At 45.3% G+C, this 17,847-nt stretch overlaps 1 protein-coding gene across 2 annotated transcripts in view; it reads right to left on the reverse strand.

Moving 5' to 3' along the window:
* Nucleotides 1–4,347: 4,347 nt before the first annotated feature.
* Nucleotides 4,348–17,847, reverse strand: part of NRP2 (neuropilin 2) — a 115,205-nt gene continuing 101,705 nt past the window's right edge. For both annotated transcript variants that reach the window (XM_017893925.1, XM_017893924.1), the window contains exons 16-17: nt 9,822–9,872; nt 4,348–7,671 (exon numbers count right to left, since the gene is read on the reverse strand). In XM_017893925.1, the coding sequence (XP_017749414.1) occupies nt 7,370–7,671; nt 9,822–9,872 (353 nt within the window). In that variant the 3' untranslated portion in view covers nt 4,348–7,369. The remainder of the gene's footprint in view (nt 7,672–9,821; nt 9,873–17,847) is intronic.

The raw sequence follows: 17,847 nt of genomic DNA on the forward strand, positions 1-17,847 counted from the left end.
GTGTGAGGCTTGGCAAGGCGGAGGTGCAGCAAGGCTGTGCTTCAATTCCCAGTGGAGGCAGTCAAGGGCTTCAGGATGAGATTAATTAGTGGGGCTATGCTCCAAACCACGGCAGCCTGGCCCTGCAGACGGTTCTGAGAAGCCTGGGGGGCTGTGGAGGCTGCAGCCTGCACCTTGCAGACTGAACGGCACTGTTTCTGGGGAGGCTGTTAGAGTCTCAAGGGTAGAGAAGGGTCCATGCCTGAACACAGCTGCCTGGGCCTGCTGGTCTGGTGAGGGGTTTGCTAAGGGACTAGAACCAAGCACCCCAAATCCTCACATGTTGAGTGCCCGGTCCCCGGGACTTTGCCTCTCCACTGGTGAAGGGCGTTCTGCAGAGGCCTGGGCACCTCAGTGTGCACGTGGGCCTGACGGGGCCTCAGGTCAGGGTTTATATCCTGTGTGGGCCCTGCTTAGGCTGGGCTGTGTCCTCTGCAGAGAGGGCTCCCTCCTGCACTGGTGCCATTGGGTAGGAGGAGGGGTGAGAGATGGCTCAGACGCACTGTGGCCAGGTAGGATATGTTTTCTTAGTGAGAGGGCCTCCTTTTCTTACAGCACTTGTAAAACTGTGGTGACGGGAACAGCAGTCGTGCACACACACACACACACACACACACTTGTCCTATAGGGTTTTCTGGCAGGGAAGGGAGAGGAAACAGGTGTTATTCTTTGGATGAGCTGTAGAAATAATCTAGCTCTTAGTTCCCTTGGCGGTCTCTTGCTTGGGCCTCCAGAGAGAACATGGAAGGCATGTCCTTCCACGAGGAGCTGCCCCTGAGGGTCACTGAGAAAACTCAGGAAGAAAGAGGACCAGCCTTGGAAGGTGTGGTGGGCAGCAGCGAGGGTGGCTCAGGAGTTCTGAGATAGGAATTCAGGGGCAAGCCCTGCCTTTGCCTCAGCCTGGGGCGATGTGTAACCTTCTAGGACTCTTCCCATTGTGTTGATGGGAATGACTGTTAAGTTACTGTGAGCCCCTAGGGTGGATGGCGAGGTAGCTCTCAGCCCCCACCACCACCGGTTGCATTTGCTGTTCTGACTATCACCCGCTTCCCACCACCCCACTCCCCATCTCACACCCTTTATCCCCGGTGGAGAGATATTTTCCCAAGAGTTTTGTTTAGCTCAGGCTGGGATTAGAGCCTGAAGGCTGTGAGAACTGAAATTGGGTCATCTTTCAACCTCTTCAGGTTCCCTCCCACACCCCCATCAACACCACCAACATCGCGGGGGCAAAGGTGGCCTCTGCATCCAGATGGGTCCTGTTTTCTTCAACTATGGTTCTGTTCCAACCTCATTTCACTGGCCTGCCTGCCTCCCCTGAGTTTCATGTAAACATTTCCAGAAGGATGTAGATTAGGAAAAAAAAAAAAAAAAAAAAAGGTCTTATGTAAACACTTGCTGGCTAGGGACCGGGAGATATTATTAGTTTATTAGGGCTTTAAAAATATCCAAAAGCTCAACTAAAGGAAAGAAGAAATTTGCTTTTGTTTTAACCTGTTATTGTTGCTAGGGTCAGTACTACCATAGAAGCAGGCATCCCAGGACACACAAGACATTGTAAGATCACAGGAGGGGCAAAGATGGAAATTGCAGAGATTTGACTGTGGTAACCTTATTGGTCAGTGAGGAATGAGTGGTACTGGGGGCTGCCCTTTTTTATAAATTAAAAAGAGCGGAAGAATGATACAGAAGAGAGAGTACTTCCTCACTGGAGCCTTAAGGTGCAGTGTGCCCTGGCCCCTCGCCTTCCCAGCCCCATCTCCAGTCCTTCTCCTTTGTTGATTATGCTCTTGCGTTTGGCTGTTTGCCTCCTGTCCCCCTCCCTGAGTGAAAGCTCCAAGAGCTTACAAAATCAGGAACTGCTCAAAAACATTTCTTAAATAAATGACTGAAACAGATTTCCTTTTCAGGGTGAACAGAGCCTCAGGATGGTGGCAAATTTGGCTCAGGTTCAGAGCTTCCATGGGGAGGGAGGTTCATAATGAAGTGTTTCCCTCCTCGTTGCCTGGGAACTTATTGTACTACGTAAGAGCATACTTGGCTTCCTTTAGCTTTCACTGGCCCAAATCTGGTATGTTTTGAATCCAATAACCAATGGGTGAAAAGGTCTTCAATCACCTCAGTCACCTGAGGCCAGGTTAGTTCTTCCACTAAAGGCACTGATCCCATCATGAGGGTGGGACCTAATGACCCACCTCATGACCTAAACATAATTACCTCCCAAAGACCCCACCATCTAATACCATCACAACGGGGGTTGAGGCTTTGCTGTAGGAATTTTAGGAGGATACAAACATTTTCATTTCTCCTGGAACAATGATTCTTAAATTTGAAAGAGCATCAGATTCCCCTGGTGGGATTTGCTGAAGCACAAATCCTTAGGCCTCACCCCAGAGTTTCTGATTCAGTAGATCTGGAATGGAACCTAAGCATATACATCTCCTCTGACAAGTTCCCCAGTGATGCTAACACTGCTGGCCAGGAACCACACTTTGAGAAGCACCATCACAGATGCTGAAACCACCAGAAACATTGACAATCGAGGGTCTGACCACAAAGGAAGGAGCAAATAATCTAAAGTTTTTAGATTATTTGTCTAAGTCCAAAGGATTTGTCTAAATCCAAAGACAGAAAGCAACTCTGTGGCCCTGTTGACCGCCTAGTCTGGGAGAGCGTGGAGGTAATATGTCATTTAGTACAAGGCAAAAAGGAGATCAATACTGGGAGTGGGGTTTCCTGAAGGGATTGGCTCAAGGAGATGGGTCAGCTAGCCTACCCACAGATAAAGATAACAGTCTACATCACCAGGGCCTGGTGATGTCCAGGGAGGAAGAGTTTGTAGGGGTCACAGCCTCTGAAGTCTACCAGGCAGGACTCTGAGTTAAAGTAGGCCAGATGGCCCATCACCCATTCCCACACTATCTTCATTTTATAAGAAGCCAACCAGCCCATCAGCCTACTGCTTCAAATGCTGAGAAGAAACATTATCCCAAGAGGATGACTTACCATCTTAGTTTGCCCAGGATTGAGGGTTATTATGGACTGAATGTTTGTGTCCTTCTAAAATTCATACATCAAAGCCTCAACTACCATTTTGATGGTATAAGGATCTGAGACCTTTGGGAGGTAATTATGTTTAGATTAGGTCATGAGGTGGGTCATTAGGTCCCACCCTCATGACAGGATTAGTGCTCTTATTAGAAGAAGAAGACAGAAAGATCTCTCTCCATGGAAAGGCCAGGTGAGCACACAGAGAAAAGGCAGCCATCTAAAAGCTAGGAAGACAGCCCTCATCAGACACTGAATCTGTTGTTGCCTTGATCTTGGACTTCCCAGCCTCCAGAACTGTAAGAAATGTATATCTGTTGTTTAAGCCACTGAGTCTGTGGTAGCCTGTTATACCAAGCTGACTCAGACAAAGGGTACCACCCTCTTCTTTGGTACCTGCGGCCCAAAGTGAGAGCATACATCTTGTTTTCCTACCTGAATGTTGCCTTTTCCAAAACCACCCTGGCCTGCCCTGTCCCCGATCCTGTACCCATAAAAACCCCAGGCCCCACCAGCAGAGCAGCAGAGTGGCAGAGAAGGAGAGAAGCAGCAGCCAGATGTTGGAGAGAAGCAGCTTGACTTCAGAGGGACAGCTTGATAGTGGGACCTCGAAGAAGAGTTCAGCCAGGGATGGCCAAACTCCAGGGGAAGATCACCTTCCCACTCTATCCCCTTTCCAGCTCCCCATCCCACTGAGAGCCACTTCCACCACTCAATAAAATCTTCCACATTCACCATCCTCAAATTTGTTTGTGAAACCTCATTCCTCCTGGATGCTAGACAGGGACCCGAGTGTGGGTGCAAGAGGCTGTCACTGTGACCCTACACTGAGCTGTTTAACACTTAAGGCATCCATGGATGGCAAAGCTAAAAGAGCACACTGTAACATACACCCTTTGGGGTTCCAGGGGTCATGGGCAACCCCTAGACTCTGCTGCGGGCCCACATAGAGTTCTGCTCCTGCCAGTTGCCCAAAAGGGCTCATCCTGGTGTCTGCACCTACTCTTCTGTGTTCTCCCCCTCCCACAAGGGGTTGATAGCTGCAGGCTGAGTAAGCAAGCCACCTGTCATGAGTCCCATGAAGGGGTCAAGGGAACTATCCTGTTTCAACAGGACATTCAGTGCTAAAAACCAGAAAAAGTCTCAGGCAAAGTGGGATAATTTGGTCACCCTTATCCCAGATCTGTTTGTCTCCAACAAAGACAAGGCAGGAAAAAAAACTAAAACAACAACAACAACAAAAAAAATGATGCAGAAAAATATCTCTGGTATAATGTTTATTTAAATAGTAATCTTAAAAAGGCTTTATACAAATCATATAAACACAGTTTGACATTGTTGTTTGTTTTTTACATTGAAGAATCACAGTAAAAGCTCTCAAGTTCCCGTGATCTGGCTCAGCCAGCGAATGGTCGAATACCTTTAACTGCAAACCCTAGAAAAGTTAACCTACTATGTGACAGGTTAACTCTTTCCCTTGTTTCTTGTCATTCATGCTTATTCCTTGGACCCTCATCCCTGTCAACTCCCCTGCCCCACCAAAGACAGAAAGCAACCCTGTGGCCCTGTTGACCGCCTAGTCCGGGAGAGCGTGGAGGTAATATGTCATTTAGTACAAGGCAAAAAGGAGATCAATACTGGGAGTGGGGTTGCCCGAAGGGAATGACTCAAGGAGATGAGTCAGCTAGCCTACCCACAGATAAAGATAACAAACACACCAAGGTGTCCCCTGGCCAAGTCAAAATTGGGCCCAGCTGTCTTTCTGTCTTACGACAGACCAGCCTCCAGCTTTGGTGAGGTATCTACATGTAGCCCTGTGTACTCTGCTTCTGTTTAGCATTCAAGACCCACTCAGGGCCTCCAATCACCCAAAGGTGAATATGGATATAGGACTTTTAGAGGGATGCAAGTTGAGTTGTACATAACTTAGAGGTGAAGTGCAGGTCTGAGACAGGGCTAGACTTTGGAGAACTGTAAAATGGCTCACTGGGCGTGAGAGCATCAGGACCGCTGGAGTAGGCTTCCAAACTTATCTTCTTCTGCAGGCTACTTCTGGAAATCCCTAGGACTTACCAGCTTTCTGAACACTGAGCATCATGGGAGGGTGAAGAGGGAAGGGGCTCATTAAAATCTTGCTTCTGCTGTGGGTCCAACTCGGGGAGCCCTAAAGCTAAGCCCTTGGGCTTGACAGCTCTACTTTTCACCTCTAACTACCACTGTGCCAATGAGTGCCGAGTGCCAAGATCAGCTGTGACACTCGGCCCTAGGTCAAAGTCACAACACCACCACTGAGTCCCACATGACCATTCACATACACAGTAGATACAGAGAACTCAAAGGCGCAAAGACACACACACATGAATAAATAGCTGTTGGTTGAACTCTTGCTCTCTGCATACAAAACACTGTGACATTACCATTTGAACTAGCATTTCCATAAGTTAACATTTAAAGGAACCAGCCAGTCCCATTCACCCTTCCCCTTTCACCTGGGTATAAGACAAATGAAATCGTGGGTGACCATAGCAGCAAAAATGGTCTGACATTGATATGCAATAGGCTGGGCATACTGGTTGAATTTCAAATATATTTCCAGCACACAGGCAATCCTTAGGCGTTAATATGAAATCAAGATTTGGACCTTGATGCGAACAATCTTATCCTTCACACAGTTTCATTCTATTCCTGATGCCTCCCTTTGAAGAGTAGTTGAGAGTCATCTAGGGCTATGACTACCACTTGGGTAGCAGGGCTCATTCCTTTAGTAGGATCAGTGGTGAGTTGGGGTACTTGGGAATGGAGCCATCGGGATTAGGGAAAGAGGAATGCCTTAATTCGTAAGATATTCACTAATTTTTACATAGAGGGAAAATACATTTTTCTTCATTTTTTCAAGGCACTTAAAAAATCACATAAATTGGTGTGCATGCATGTATGCATGTGTGCATGTATGTGTGTGAGAACCTAGGTCTCTCAAGGTTGAAGCAGTGTGGTTAGCATTCTTGTCCACAGTACTTGCGGACTTCTTGTTAGAATCAGTTCTTGTACATCCTAGCTCAGACTCTCCCGAAAGGTTGAAATGGTTGTTGTAACCCAAAGGAGAAGTCAGTGTTTACTAGCCTATTCGAGAGACAAATGCATTTCAAAGGGTCTCTGTCTACACTGCTCAGCCTTGGCCCTCATAGGATCACAGAGGTTGGGCTTCTCTTTCCCTCTCCACTGTTCTCCTTCCCATCCAGTGGTGACCAGTTACAATATCTCATTGATGGGAAAAACATACCAACAGTCTATTTTTCCCTCTATTTTCCCCTGTCTCTGAGAATATCACGCAATGCTGCTTCCAAGGGCTTAGAGACCTGAAAAATGTGTGTATGTGTGTGTATATATGTATATGTTTTAGAAGAACATGGAGGAGGGAAAAGAAAAGGCAAAACCACCACCAGAAGCCCTACGAGGGAAGCCCCACCACCAGACACTGTGGGTCTAGATTTAGCGAATGGCTCCTATTCATTCACAAAGCACTTTAAGGCTCATCCGGGCGCTTCTATGGATTTTGACATGTGAAGTTTCCTTTCTGGTTTGTTTTAAATCGCATACAAGAAAGAGCTGTTCATGCTGACCCTAAAATGGCAATTTTCCCCTGGATAAAGAAAGTTGAAGGCAACAACATCCTACTTAAATGCTAGGACTGGAAACGGCAGCTTGTAGGGTTGGCTGGCAGAACCTACACCACAGTAAATCCCTTAAGTCATAAGACAATCAGAGGATAGGATAAGCTGGACGGCTTTTTTGAGTTTTATTTGTAAAGATGGAAAGGCTGAAACGACACTTTGCTTTTCAAGTGTTGATTAGAAAGAGAAAGCGGAGAATAATCATCACTGCTCCGCTTCTATACTGGAAAAGTCGTTCTCCTCTTCTGCCTCTTTGAGTTGCTCACAGACCAAAGAAATAAAATATAATAATAATAATAATAATACAAACTCACAAACAAAATAGAACTGTGACCCCCAAAGAGATGAGCTCCTGTTTTGTCCCAGCAGAGAACATGGCCCCGTTCCTGCAATGACTTAGCCACTGCGGTCCTAGGGGGGTAATCATCCCCTGTGTGGCTGCATCTCCCTTCCTCCTGTGACTTGCTTTTCTGTCCTGTCCATACCTTCGGTATTCTGGATCGGTTTGATCGAGATTATGGCATTCAGTTTCCAAAGGAAAAAAAAAAATGTAATCTTCCCCAGCCCCTCTTGCTGGAATGAAACATCAGATAGGATTCAGGTGCAAGATGTCATGCCTCGGAGCAGCACTTCTGGTGGTTCATCTTGACCTTGTGTTTAAGGCCATCGTAGAGCTCAAAGTTGTAGTTCTCCAGTGTGGTGCAGCTTCGGGAGCTCAGGCCCGAGTAGGAACAGGTGCAGTAGAGCAGGAGGCCTGCACAGGTGGCCCCCAGGAGGACACCCAGCGAGCTCATGGCAATGATGGTGATGAGGATGGGATCCAATGTGTACAGCCAGCTCTTTTCTTTGTCAGTCGAGGGGGCGCCAGACCCTGAGGTTGCAGAAGAATTGCTCCAGTCCACCTCGTATTCATCTGCGATACATAAAATACACAAGAGATTGCAGGCACCGCCTATGTTAGGGTGAAGTGACTGAGCCTCCCCAGCCCAGAGGCTCTTCAGAGCATAGCAGTAGCAGCAGCGGCTCTGGAATTAGTCTGCCTGGGTTCAAAGTCCAGCCTCACCACATCCTAGCTGTGTAACTTTGGGCAAACTATTGAACCTCTCTTTGCTTCAGTTTTCTCCTCTTTCAAATGGGGATAATAGTAAAATCTGCCTCAACTGGGTTGTTAGGAGGATTACATGAACTAATATTTGTAAAGTGCTTGGTGTCTGGCACACAGTAAGTACAAAGTATCCAATATTTAAATAATTTGGCTTACACTAGGTAAGCTCTGATTTTAACAGCACCTTTGGGGTGGCTCTGCAGCACCTGGGATGGCTTTGTGTTCAAGGGGACCGCTACATCCCTCCTTTCCAACCTCAAGCTAATGAAAGGACAGTCTGGGACTATTTGCACATGATGAGTTTCCTAATTTGGCATTCCTGGCCATATAAGCAGCAGATTTTCCCCAGCCACCAGACCTCCTTTAATAATAAGGCATCATGCCTTATTGTTACGGGTTGAACTGTATCCCCTTCCCAGCCACTTAAATTCATGTCGAAGTCCTAACCCTCACCACCTTATTTGGAGATAAGGCCTTTACAGAGGTTATCAAGTTAAAATAAGGTCATGAGGGTGGGCCTTTATCCCGTAAGAGTGGTATCCTTAGAAAAAGGGGAAATTCTGAGACACACATGAGATAATTTCGTATGAACAGGAAAATGGCGGTCTCCAAGTCGAGGAGAGAGAGCTAGAATAGATCCTTTCTCACAGCCCTCAGAAAGAACCAACCCTGCCCACACCTTGATCTTAAATTTCTAGCCTCTAGAACTGTGAGAAAATATATGTCTGTTGTAAGCCACCCAGTCAGTGGTACTCTGTTCTGGAAGCCCTAGCAGACTAATCTAATTACATTTCTACAGTGTGGCTAAGGCATGCCCACATCTGGGCATCATTTTTTGAAATCTCCTAATAATCCCATGAAGAAGGCAGGATATTATATATATTTTAATAGGTGAGGAAACTGATGTTTAAAGAAATTAGGTGACTAGGTAACTCACTCCAGGTCATGGGACTTAGCAAGCAGTTAAAGTAGGAATGGAAATCAGGCTTTCTGTCTCCTTACCCATTGCCCTTTCTACGCCATCCCAGTGTGCCTCTGCCTGATCCACTGCAGTCTCTCCATGTAGGTTGGTCATGCACTTTTGCCCATAAAAGGAGTGCTGGACTGGGTTTGCAGGGAGAGTCTGCAGTCAGTTAACAAGGTGCTGTTTGGGTGAGTCGCTCCAGTTTCTATAACTACGCATGAAGTTTCTGATTAAGGGCAGGTTAAAAGCAGCTGCTCTATAAACTGTTCTTCTTAAATGCATAAATCTTAGTCTACAGTTATTCTTTAAGTGGAATCTTGCTGTTGAGTCTGTTGGAGATCAACTCTGGCATGCAGAGAAGCCCAGAGAGAGACCTGTGCTATTATGAGTTGAGGGAAGAAATTACATCTACATATTTGCTCAGCAGCCCTCCAGCCTCTTGAAGTATGTGTATTTGCAGTGAAAAAATAGAGCTTGGAATAAATATAAAGATATGAGATGGTCAGTGTGAAAAAGAAACTTAAATCCTGCAACAGGCTCCGAATTGGAATCTTGAATAGTGTGAAGAAGGTTTCCCCCAAGCCAGGGAACCAGAAACCACAGCAGGTCTGGGAGAATATTCACATTATGCTCATTTACTCAGGCCATTTTTGGGAGAAGGTGAAAAGCTTCAGGCAATGACACATATAGAGGAGCTGATCTTTCACTTGTAAAGGGTTTATTCAGATTTGAAGTCCATCCAGGTAACAAGTTTCTGGAAAGAGGGGATCTGTTTCAGATTAGGCAGAGGGAACTCAATACACTTTGTAAACCTCTAAAGTTGACCCTGGCAGACTCATTGATGGTTCCCTCATTTTTCTCCAGATTCTTTTATATATTTCTGACTGATAGTTCTAAATTTTGGCCCTCCCATACCCTGGGCATTATTTTTGTTGATGTCTTTATAACCAAACTTGAATTTCACGATTACCTGCTAAATCATAACAATACTTACCATCAATTTCGTCTTCATATCCTTCTCTCTCATGTATTTCTGGGATGTCCACTATAATATAAAGAAAATAAAAACAAGTTAATAACAAGTTCTATCAGCATGGCTAAAAGGCAGGGAGGCAATTTTTATGAGAATGACTCCCCATTCTGGCAGGCAGCTAGAGAATCACCTCCACTTCTAGATCATTCAGTATGGACATTACTGGATTGTTCTCCTTCATATGACCTGTATCTTCCACCAACCACAACCAGTAACACAGAAATAAGAAGAAACTCTGGGTCTTCAGTGCCAAGCAACCCCTGCCACTGTGCCTTTTTAATGACTGGCATTCATTGGAACACTGGTTTCATTTAAGGCACCTTCAATGGCATCTTATGCCCAACAGCAGCTGCCTTTACTGGGATGTCCATTTAATATAGCATGCTGCACCTCTTCATAGGCACACATCTCAGAGGGCACAAAAGCATCAGAGTCTTTATCCTCGGGATTTCATGTAAACATATGGTAGTTTAAGGAAGTCTTGTTTCATCATTATACGTTTTAATTTAAGAGCAGAAATGGAAGGCATGTCGTAATGTCTGTTGACCTTCACATATCTATGCTAATATCTCTCATCCTTCTTCCCAAGTCTGTTTTTCCTATTGGCCTTCTCCATGGTTTAGAATAGATCAAAGATGGGCATCCAATCTGACTAGCCAGGCTAAGTTAATTTACTATGAATTTTGTCCAGTATTATCACTGTCTATCTCTTTCTTTTTCATGATAATTTGGGAGGGTGATAATACAGGTCTCTCTATGCACTGTGCTGTCCAACTTATAGAAAACAGAACCAATGAAAATTTTCTGTCTAAAACGGTAAAACATTAATAGAGAACACCAAATGCATGGCAAACAGCAGCATCTTACCATTTCTTCCTATCTCACAAGCTAATTATGCCTTTCCAAGCTGCCAGCTCAAGACAGCCCCAGTGAATGTGTATGGCCCTTTCAGAGTTTTGTTCCACCAAGTCAGATAAACAATCTTGAAGTCACTACTCTAAATTAAAATCCAAAAATCAAGGCTTAAAAGAAAATCAAAATCTCAAATGGCTGAAGTATCAGACAAGAGGGAGAAAAAGAACTTTAGATCATCCTGAAATCTTCCCTCATCAGCACTACATCTCAGGGAAGATCTACTTGACCATGATCTGAACTGAGCATTGATCCATCACTGTCACACTTGAAATTCAGTCTTTTCCTGGAGGCCATGGTTTTAATCATCTTAGAAGTCCTCATTTCTGGCCAGAGTGCTAAAGCACATTCTCATCCCCCTCGGTCACTAGTAAGGGATGCACAAAACAACTTGCCAAGACCCCACTTGAAAAGATTGATGCCATGTGGCACCAATCCTCCATAACTCCAGCCCATTCCTGGCGTGTTTAAAGCACAGCAACTGGCACCTGCAGGCCACACCAGCCTCCCCACCTAAATGCCCACTCCCTGCATTCTTCTCCAGGCTCCAACAGAGCAGGTTATTTCCTTGGAAGGGAAATGTGAACATGAATCAACAGGAGGCAGGTGGTGTTTGTCACAGGGATCAAATTGAGCTTGTGAAAGTCAACCCAGAGGGATTTTTTTCCATATGAAAAAAAAAAAAAAACCAACATGAAAGAAAACCGTCACATTTCCAACAATTAATTGGTTTGATGGGCCACTCATATATCTTAACATCTTCACCAGTAAAAGAGGCAGAACACTGGATGAGAATAGGTGAATCAGCCTAGGATGAGAACCACGGGGCTCCTGCCAGTGACTTCTGGGCCAAATCCTATGCTTGCTTTTAGGGATCTTGTTTCTGCCAAGGATGTGATGAATTCTTGGAGGCTGGAGTGCCCTCTTGCTCCATCTCACACCCTCAAAGAAATCGTCTTAGGATACCATAGATCACTGGCTGGAAAGGGGTGAATGTGGCATTGATCTTGAAGGAAAAAGGGTAAAAGGATGCTAATGATTTTGAGAACATTTTATCCCAGGAGATCACAGCCTCTTGTCTCTGGAGGTTGAGGACTGGATGAGATGATTTCCTAAGAACTGGCCCATTTCTAAGACTCAATGAAATCAATTGCCCAGATGCAGCTGAGATTTCTGCACCTGGAGAATCAAAGGCTACTTAAGGTGAAGAAGAACACTTTAGTGGCTTGACTTGGCTTTTTGTATAATCACTGCTCCCCTGAGTTTGAGTGAGTGGGAAGGGGGTCAAAAAAAGGATAAGTTAATCAACATTTTCAAAAACGCATCTGTTCACCAAGCCTTAAAGAAAGAACGGCACACTGGGGAAAACACAAATAAAGGGAACATTTGTACAAAAAACCATTTACTTTGATAGCAATTTTCTCTAGTCCCCTTGCTGATATTCTTGATATCTGTGTTTGATTAAGAGCTTTCTCTCTCTCTCAAAAGCATCTTTGCCCTTTGCCGGCCACTTTCCTTTTCTGTTTAGCCTGGTAGGTAAACTGCAGCCTGTTTCCTTAGGAGGCTAGCAGGAAGGAATGTGGTTCTCCCACCAGGTCCCTGTAGTTCTAGCAAAGAAAAGGCAAGGTGTGGCAGGTAAGTGGCCACCAGGAAAACCAAGGGGTAAAGCTACTGGCCTGTGGGAGGCAGGAGGGAGAATGATGGACTAGGGGCCCAAGGCAGAGGGTAGAGGCAGCAGCTCCCTGGAAAGGGGAAATGGCAGCCGCAGGATGGCGGACCTAGCTGCCGAAGTCAGCGCAGACATCAGGAGAGAGTGGGAGAAAGGAACCAGGGACTCAGAATTTTGTTTTCAATGGGGAAAACTTGGAGAGGAACTTCCAGGATTCTGTTTTAGTGGGTGCGTGTGTTTGTGAGTGTGAGATGGGCTAGGGAGAGTGGAATGGGCCACACCTCTAGAAGAACGCAGGTCAGGAAGGGATCTTACCACCCACCCAAGTTCCGCTTTCAACCTTTGTGCTCCCATGACCCTGTTTCCTTCTAGGCCCCTGTGTGGATTCAGTCTCAGGTCAGCCTGACTACAAATACTGACTCTCAAATATTGTATTAGGGCCAGGATAGATCCCCAGTCTGCATTCAAGTTCTTTGGGTGTGGCTGGGGCACTGTAACTACCACCATATCCCTACTGCCTCCTTCTCATAAAATAAAAGAGTCTGCCTTCTCTCAGATCCGGGTTGGCTGGATACACACTTTGGTTGCCTGTTTCACTGGCTCACTACTCTGATGGAGTAGGGCTTTGAAGGGCTTCTCATGAACTTGAAGATGTGGGGATCTGAAATTTGGGGTTTCATGCTTTCCATGACAGACATCACCCAGAGCAGGAAACTAAATTACATTGTTCTTCAAAGGGCAGTTTTCATTAACCAACTAACCAACCTAACACCAACTTAGTAAGAGGGCTTACTGCATGCCTAGGAGACAAATTGAGGACTTTGGAAAATAAAGATGTAAGGGACCAGGTGTCTACCATCAAAGCCCTTCAGTGTGGCTGGGAAGTGAAGACTCACCCATGCCAAATTAGCATGAAAGAAAGCAAGGCATTGCGGAGAGGACTCCAAAGTGCTGCTGGAGTGCAGGGCAGGGATTGGGCAAATGGACCTGGGCCACTACCAGGAAGGAAAATGTGGGAGTGGCGAGCAGGATACTTTGGAATTGAGGCTGCTGCAAGTTGGGCATTGGGAGATTTCTTTCTCCTTTATCTGTCTGATTGATAGAAATGCTTTCAAACATGGCACCCAATCTCTTGTCTTTTGGCTTGCATTCATTCATATCAGGCTCATCAAGGAATTCAAAGAGATCGCCTTGCTTTGCCACAAATCTCCCACCTTGCATATATCTATGTGAGAGTCAGATCTCTGCCCTCCCAATCCCTAACACCTATCCCCTTCCCCAGCTGTTGCAGACAGTATAGTGAGAGAAAGAGGCCAACTCCAAATGAATGACTGGAAGGGGTTTTACAGAGCTTGAGTAATCAAGTGGGCACAGTGTCTACTGCTTAAAAACAAATACAACCCAACTTCACAAAACTTTGGTCATTTTCATATGGAGATCAGTCTCAGGCCAAAAAGTCACCTTGTTTTGGTCAGTGTCCCTTCTCGCATCATTAAGAGACAGAGTAGGTACACGGTGAAGCATGATTCAAGGTCTCACTCATCTGTTGTCCTGATTTTTTGGAATGAGAGACCAGGGTGACTAGTTATTAAAACACCCACAGGACTATTCCAGAAACACCCTCCACCCTAGAAGAATCAAATATTCTCTAGTGTGCTTGTCAATAAATTGCAACACTATGGCACAAAAGGTGAACAGCCATACCGAGTCACAAACCCAACCTCTTCTAATGAAATAAGCTTCTCCCTGGAACACTGCCTGGTAGTGTAAGACCACACATGCTGCTCGGGAGACACACCCCCAAGACACTCCAACCTGCTGCCTGGAAATTCCTACTGAGCATGATTTTGTCCTCAAATAAGAAGGCCTTCTCTCATGGCCCTTTCCATTCTCTCTCACTGTCTCTGTGACACACACACACACACACACACACACACACGCACTTTTTATCTTTCCTGTCTCTCTCATTTTCTTCCTTCTTCTAAGTTAAGATTATTTGGGATTAGCATTCCTTCATTAGTTTGCTTTTCTGCAGTTTCTTACAGAAAATTCACAGCCTTCGCTGTTTCTACTGTGAGTGTATTGGCCTTGACACTGTTTACTTCCTGCATTGTAAAGGAGCTTCACAATATGGCCAGGAAAGCGAGAAGTCTGCCCCAAAGCACTGGTTACTTTTAGATAAATAATTTAAGACAGCCCCTGGGACACTCGTACACAGATCATTTCAGGTCACTGACATGCTCGTTTCTTTGAAGAGTCCCTTCCATGCCAACCCTGAGCAGTGGATTAAGAGGCCTGCTTGAAGCTGATGACAGGGTTGTCATCCGGAGTGTGCAGCAGAGACACTCGGAAGCCTGATCAGTGGCAGCATCACCCTGCACTGAAGGAAGTGGTGTGGGATGTGGAAGGCCCTAGACTGGGGGTGGAATGCCTACCTCCCATCTGGTTCTGCCTCAGGTGTCAGAGCCTTGACCAGTCATTGACCTCCATGGGTCTCCATTTGCTCCTCTGTAAAGTAAACACTGATGCTCTCCTCTGCTCTAGAATTCCCTTGTTTTTACAGGAAGGAAATGAGAAAGGTATGAGGGCCTTTCTGATGAGGGCTCTTTGAAGAGGGTGATGGTTGAGGGAGACAAGGCAAATTCTGAACAAAAGGGCTCCATTGCCTCACGATGCTCACTGCCCCATTCTTCACCCTAACTCTGTCCTCTCCTGGGAGTGGCCACTCCCCGAAACCATTTGTTTTAAGGTGTGCACAGAAAGAGAAGACCACAAAAAGGACAGGTCAAGAGAACCCATGAGGTTCCATGTGTTCAATACTTGCTATTTGGCTCAGGACTCAGTCCTACTAATTGGTAACTGAGGAACTGACAAATTGGGTAAATTGTGCCCATGGTTTTAAGCCTCCATGTTAACTGAGGTTGGGCTGAGAAAACCTCATGGAAAGCCAGTCTTAGTACAGCCACTTAACCCATCACACTTCTACCAGCCTTGAAGGCAAGGATTGAAGAGCCGCTTACACACAGGAAGCCACTGAAATCATTCATGTTCACAGGTCCCAGGGGTCATCACTTTGACTTTAGAGATGAAATTGAGGAGGGAGGGTAGAGAAGTGCAATAAGTCATTGAATAAATCAGCAGCAGAACTGAGAGTAAGCCATAGATTTTCAACACCTTGTTTGGGGGCTGTGATTTATTCGGGATAAGCTCTTGGCCACTTAGTGCCTTTGTTGAACTTGATTCCAAGTTTCTGAACCCCATGGGCCAGTTAAATCTCTGGATTTTTCAGATGGGAGTAGCCTCCAGAAATTTCTCTAAGCCATTCTCTTTAAATCCCAGCAGGAAATACAACACTGAGACCTCAGTAAAAGATAAATAACAAAGGACTAAGGAGATTCTTCTTGGCACTTCAAAATTCAGTTTAATTCAGTTTAATATTTAATATTGGCTGAAGGTTCCCCTTCCCCACTACACTTAATTTCCCAATTCAGTTTGTTCATCCAAGTTGCAATAAGGAGCCAAATGTTCAGGTGTTGATATAAACTTTGCCAAATCTCCTCCGTTAAGAAGTCGGGCTACTTGAGAGCCATTCATTCCTTGCTGGGTTTGGCTTGGGTTTAGAAGCACCATCAGAAGAGCCTTTATCATGCGTTTTTATCTCTTGGGCTACAGCCAAATCTAGGCAAGGTCATGGAAAAAATTGTTTTTTGGAATTTTTCAAATGGTTCAAGTGTGGAAAAAAAAGGAGGGCGCTTGGTATGAGATTACTGGAAGAGTTTGATCTTGAATTTAGCCATTCATTTCTATTATTTTTAGTTGAATAACTAGAAGGAAACACTAAAAAGAATTGGAAATACTGACTGCAAACAAGAAGACTGTGAAATGACCTAGTAATACTTTCAAGTGTGGAGGCGGATGAGTAGCTGAGGCCAGAATGTCTCCAATGAGCCCCAACAATGGCATGAAAAGAAGAAAAATGCAGCCAGAGACATGTTTGGCTATAAAGACAGGCTTCACAATTGTGCGGACTGGAAAACCACAGCAAAGCTGATGAAAGAAAATTCTAGAACCTCTTTTTTAACCCCAAGTCTTTGAAAAATCAGCTATTCTCCATTGTTGTAAACAGATATGTGAACAAGCAATTGGCTCTTTTCATTTCTTTTGTTGGCTACCTTCTCTTAGGGCATGAGGGTGGCAAAAACAGCATTTCAGGGAAAACCTGTTGTTTTTTTCCCCTCTTCTGTAGTCTTATTTTTTCCTGATATGCTAGGGGAAAAAGTCATATATCTTTATATTTTAGGGAGATTTTTCCAGTGGGCTTTGAAATTTTCCCCCTCCTCTAGTTCCAATATTTGAGGTGTGCATCTTAGAAACATCACTGTGTCACTCAGATGGAGTGGTTTGGTACAACCTTGGACAAGTGAGAAAACGGAGTTGAAGAATCAAAACTGTATCCACTTCCAATGTAAAGAATGTCTTCTTAAAGATAGCCCCTCTTATTTTGTAGGTCCTTGAAAAGAAACTGTACATCTGTATGTCACTAAGAGAATTCACTATACTTAAAAGATGGGCTCTTCTTCTGAACACAAGAATGAATGAGAATCAATGACTCTGTGATATCATTTTACAGCTACCAAAAACGTACCTCTCTCTGCCCATTCAAGAGATGATTTCCCCCAGTAGCTTGCTGGTGGCCAAGGACTGTAATTACTAAGAGACTAATTCCTTTGGCTTCAGGTGTGGTCCCCTGTAAAAATGCAATTATTGGCGGAAGTAGCCATGCGGCATCTGTGTGAAGGAATCTGACCCATGCTTTTCTGAAGAAGGCATTGATGGACGAAGGGGTAGAGAAAGTGTAAGGATGCCAGAGAAGAAAAGGGGTCACCAAGAGAGGGGGAAGGTGCAGAAAGGGGAGTTGGGAGGTTGGAGACAAACTGCACCTGGCAGAAAGGCAGATGAGCGGTGACCAGCTAGCTCCTCCACACAGAAAGAGGTGGAGACCATGGCCACATCAGGAGGGTCAGAGCCAGAAAGCAGTGATGGGCTTGTGGGCCCAGGGCCCCTGTAAACACTAATATGGGGCTCACACTCTTGGACCACAGCTGGCCAAGGCGAATGAGGTATCTCTGGGGCTCCTTTGACACATCCGTGTAGGCTCCATCTAGGTCCTAATAACTACCATCTCACTCTCAATGACAGCTGTGGGACTGCCCTAGAGAAGCCATGGGGAAGCCTACACCAGCCCCTGAAATCCTCATTCCTGTTCTAGCAGGCCCTGGGTGGCAGTAAGAAAACACAAAGAGACAAAAAGGTTCTTTGTGCTTAAATGAAGCTTCAATAACTAGCAGGCTTTGGAGAATGAGACTTTGGTCAAGGCTACCCCTGCTCAAGGCTTTCTGCACACCC

The sequence above is a fragment of the Rhinopithecus bieti genome, unplaced genomic scaffold, assembly GCF_001698545.2.
Source record: "Rhinopithecus bieti isolate Rb0 unplaced genomic scaffold, ASM169854v2 scaffold_22522, whole genome shotgun sequence".
NCBI classification, from domain to species: Eukaryota; Metazoa; Chordata; class Mammalia; order Primates; family Cercopithecidae; genus Rhinopithecus; species Rhinopithecus bieti.